The sequence below is a fragment of the Sphaeroforma arctica genome (assembly GCF_001186125.1).
Source record: "Sphaeroforma arctica JP610 unplaced genomic scaffold supercont1.208, whole genome shotgun sequence".
NCBI classification, from domain to species: Eukaryota; class Ichthyosporea; order Ichthyophonida; genus Sphaeroforma; species Sphaeroforma arctica.
The window spans coordinates 97,173-102,088 of record NW_014040350.1 but is presented as its reverse complement, the minus strand read 5'-3'; the positions used below and the strand labels follow the sequence as shown (position 1 = coordinate 102,088).

Sequence of the window (4,916 nt, the reverse complement as noted above, 5' to 3'; positions counted from 1 at the left end):
TTAGTATGAAGCGAAGGGATAGATTATCGCGTTCGGCGTCATCGAAAGCCTTCGCGCAGTTCACCAACACATGCGACTGCACGTCTTGCATGGATAGAGATCTGACGTGCCCTTTTGTGTTGTGTCGTTGTATCGGTGTATGCACCAGCGGTATTTGTTGGAAATTCTACTCGCACGGCCCCGCATACGAGACCTCCCGAATCCTCCGCTTTGCGCCTGTGTCTTGTATACCGGACCTATTAATTCCATCCTCTCGTGGTTACTAAATACGGTGCCATCTCAACTTTTTGCGTAGTCGCTAAGAGACCCGGTGTGATCGGTCAGCAGCAACCCACATCCACATTACTATTTGATCACTGCCATACAAAATCCAAAAACGATACTCACAAATCAACAGCAGGAACACTATTTCATCACCGTCATGCAGCATCATCACTCATATCGTCACCATTTCCATCGCCACCATCATAGTCAACATCCACGCCGTCCATGTCGCTATCTCCGTCCTCAGACTCATCGTTAACTTCGTCGCTGCCCGAGCCACCCACCACCGCCCACTCAGGGTCACTCGCGTGGTCATCACTGTCATATTGTCCACGTGGCAATGTAAACTCATACCTGCCAAATCTCCCGTGGGCAAACCGCACCTCATGCACATCGGCTTCTGCATCGTCCGATGTTTGTGACTGGGATGAGCGTCGTCGATCTCCGCGCTGAGCTTCGCGCTCGGCACGTGTGCAGTCGGAGTGCTCCCATATTCGGATTGACATATCCCACTGTAGAAAGTAAGATAGGCGTGAGACACTACGTGAGCGATGCGCAGGTTCACTTCAACAGAAAAGCGTTGTTATACGTGAAAATAAAATCCTAATTCCGATGTACTTCTATGCTTGGTGTGCGGGCGAGGAAGAGGTGAAGCTTGTTCTGACTGGACCACTCTACATTGGCTGACAGTATGCAATCTTCAACATCCACAACAAAATTCGTAAGCGAGAATTCTAGTTGCGTGTGCTTAGGGATCTAAGTACCCATTAATACACAGATGTCGTTCAAAGTGAAGTTAAAACAAGTCATCTGGAGACTATCTCGAACAACCAAAACAGCAATATTACATACGTGTTCTTCAACACACTGACATACCGACGAGGAAGCTAGTATATTCTCGTAAGGATGGAAGGCAACATCACGAACTACGTCATCATGCCCCTTCAATATGCGCACTTTCGCACCGGTAAGTACGTCCCAGACTGCAATTGAAAGTAGGCGTGAGATCAGAACATGAACACTTATGCACCGCACACAGTCCATCCATCGCCGTCAATGGAAAGCAGCAAATGCTAGAAGCTCGGTGCTAGAGGCGTGTGAGTTTCATACTGAAATCTGCATAAAAGTGCGAGGCAGAAAGACACAACGAAGAAATTAATCCCGTTCAAATTACTAAATTACAGCATCCCGATCAAAACACGCCAAGGGATTCCTCACAAAACATCAAAGATACCCAACAATACGTGCAGATAGCGTTCTAAAAAAACATACTACAGATATCTCCATCGGCTGAGCCAGCAGCGATGAAACGTTCTCCGGTGGTGTGTTCGCTACTGAATTTCACGCGACACAGTGTGCGGCTCACATAGTGACCTCGATATGTCATAATCGAATTGTCATCTTCATGATCGCCTGGTGGCATGAAACTGTAGAACCGCAAGTATGAAGAACACCTAGCTGAGAGCTATGAAAGTCGACAGTTTCGAAAAACAAAACTGCCACATTTCGCGGCTTAAAAAGACTCGAAAAGCCGTATTTTCATGCCGATGACACAATGCCCTATGACAAGTAAAAACAGCATACGAGCCAATATACAGGCGGCACTTGTGATGCACACCCAGATGATGCTTCGTCGTATGATTGGGCACACACCTTGTGGGCACGCAGCCTTCTGCAGACTTCGATTCCATCAACTTCCGAGTGTAACACTGAAGATGAAATTTGTCATGTCATCATAAAAATCAATCTATATATATATTGTTTGGACATAGTAATTTCTATCCCACATACCTGTTGAAACTGCCACCAAATCTGTAATCGAAACTAGTGCCCGGTCCATTGATACTGTCTGTTTATGCGAGTAAATGTGCGAATACATGAGTATGGTCCAAAACTGATCAATTCCAGAACAGGTCGGACGACTCGCCACGATCGTGCCTCACTGACACCGGCTTCAAATTGATAAACGCTACCAAGTATAATGTGATAGGAAAAACACACCTGCTTCAGCCCCGGTCACCATCTTCCGGATATCCCACAGTTTCACTAAAAATCAAAATATTTGGAATTTGAGGCGAAAGTAAAACTGGTTTAGACTTGTTCAAAATGTACAGACAGTGGGCTTAAATGGATGTACAAGTAAATAAGCCATTAATCAAAGCTGCGACATACCTGTGTGATCCTTACTGTTTGTGACCAGATACCTGCCATCGCTCTTGGAGTCGATTGAAGCAAGTCCGGAGCGATGCCCAGAAAGTACTCCCACAGGCTTTGCAACTGAGGCGCTTCGGAATAACCTCGTATCCCAGACCTGGCATCGATTTGAATGTGCAATCAAACGAACTAAGTGAGATACCAAGGCAGTATCTCCAATCCAACACCTTGAAACACAACCACCAGTGATACCGGCGAATTATATAGCTTCAGATACCAATCAACCTACATCAGACCCGCCTATCATAAAAATTCTTGGGACAACAGGCAGATTGATTTCGACGAACCTACCTTACACAGTCCATCGTCAGAACCACTGTAAACTATACTGCTGTTATCCTTTGCAAACATCACAGCATTGACATCGCCAGTGTGCCCCTGTATGAATAAACTTGGCTTCATCGCCTCCAGATCGTATGCCACCAGCTTTCCTGCATTGTTCCCAGCAACTATGTACTTGCTGTCCGAACTGAACTTGACAGAGAAGTGGCATACATGACCAAGATTGAAGTCGCCACTGTCGCTGAAATTCAGCTCTGTGGTGCCGTAATCATCCGATCCCTCCCTGACATCGCACAAATGTACTGCAGATGTCGGTTTTTGGTCGATTAAAATTGAAATTCACTTATTAGCCATAGCGAAGCTCAAAACAATAACGGCAGTGCAAAGTCTGAAGCAAGATTTACCACAGTCGCCTCACAATGTGATGCTGCACATACCGTAATTCGACCATGAGCTATATATCAAATTCTTCTGATCAGGACTGAAATCGACATCTAGTACACTCCATCGTAAGTCCTGGCACTTGATTGCTCGTTTGAGTTTATGCCTACCCTTGCTGTAGTGGAAAAGTCGAATGTACATATCCTGCACCCGAACCCAATTTCGTTTATAAACTTTAAAACATGCGTCAACGAAATTAAATAAGTTCGATACGTCCACTGAACGATATGACACCATAGACGACGCTAAATCCGTCTGCAGTGTCGGGTCTACGTGCGCACAAAAGCACATGCGCACGTTATACATTCTCCACAACAGTCATTTCAGTAAACTCTCGATATTGTGCTGACGCATATGCTCACACTCGTGCACACCTGACAAGCGGACATAAAGGTTTGCCCATCTGTTGTATAGTTGCCGCAGAAGGCTTGAGATGACAGCGCGAGACCACTGGTCGTTTGATTCGGGAGAAATTTTCCAAATGCGTAAGCATTGCTACTGTTTTTCTCTACAGGTTTGAGTTTGTTTGACTCTCTCTAATGAGTCAAAGTGCGGTACAAGCAGACTAATTTAGTTTTTGTTTTTTGGCAATAAAAAACGTCCACATTCAGACGGACTATCGACATGGATGTTGGAGATACACCCTGCTCTCAAAGGCCCAAACGTTGATGCCCAACACTAAAGGGCTAAAAAGGGCACCCCTACACATGTCCAATGGATTTAATTAACGACCGAGTGAACAGCCAAACAGTGCAAAGTACAAAATGGTCCACGATTTTTTTTAAATTAACCATGTATACAATAATCAATACCATATACCAGCTTACCTCCTTAATCATGCTGTAGACTGATTTGTGCTTCTTGAAGTCTGAATACCCCATTTCGTGAGCCTGTATCGGCTTCTGACTTCTGAAAAATTCGTCCGAAGTTTCTGGCCTACAAATTTGAAGCGGGAATTTCAACTGTTCATATACTATCACACTGATTACAGTTCGTACGTCTATCCTTAGTGACAGCAAACCTGACAAATGAAGTATGCATGGATATCAATCTATGTCTACAAAATCCCTAAGCAAACGGCTACATCGATATAAGTGCATGTGTGTGATATAATGGATAAACACCTGCAAATGTACAAGAACAATCACTGCGAGATCACAGATAGGCAGCTCATACTTAGCATGCGTTGATACCCTAGCAATTATTTGTCCGAAGGTATTGAAAGGATGAATGACTTTTTGCGTATCGGTATGTTTTTATGCGTTGGTGTATCATACAAATCGCATATAACCTACACAGCGTATGTATACAAATATGTACAAATTTGTGTGTGCTTGTGTGTATGGATTCATCTGTGTGTTTGTAGGTATGTGTATGTGTGCGACTTAAAGATGTGCGTCAAACATGCAGACATGCAAACATACGTACATATAGACATACAGACCTACATACATACATACATACATACATGCATGCATACTTACATGCATGCATGCATGCATACATACATGCATGCATACATGCTAGTATACATACAGGAGTGCATAAATGCATACATGCATACATGCATACATGCATAAATGCATAAATATAAATATGCAAACATGCATATATGCATACATGCATACAGACACAGACATACAGACAAATAGACACACACAGACATATATATATATATATATATATATATGTGTGTGTGTGTGTGTGTGTTGTGT

At 43.7% G+C, this 4,916-nt stretch overlaps 1 protein-coding gene across 1 annotated transcript; it reads right to left on the bottom strand.

Annotated features, from left to right (window-relative positions):
- Window positions 1-419: 419 nt before the first annotated feature.
- SARC_03903 (hypothetical protein) lies at window positions 420-4,082 on the bottom strand (the record flags this gene model as incomplete). Its single annotated transcript, XM_014302305.1, has 9 exons — window positions 420-776; window positions 1,141-1,247; window positions 1,537-1,691; window positions 2,056-2,113; window positions 2,437-2,575; window positions 2,770-3,062; window positions 3,198-3,345; window positions 3,576-3,737; window positions 4,029-4,082. 9 exons carry the CDS (start codon window positions 4,080-4,082, stop codon window positions 420-422), a joined length of 1,473 nt encoding a protein of 490 aa, XP_014157780.1.
- Window positions 4,083-4,916: the final 834 nt, after the last annotated feature.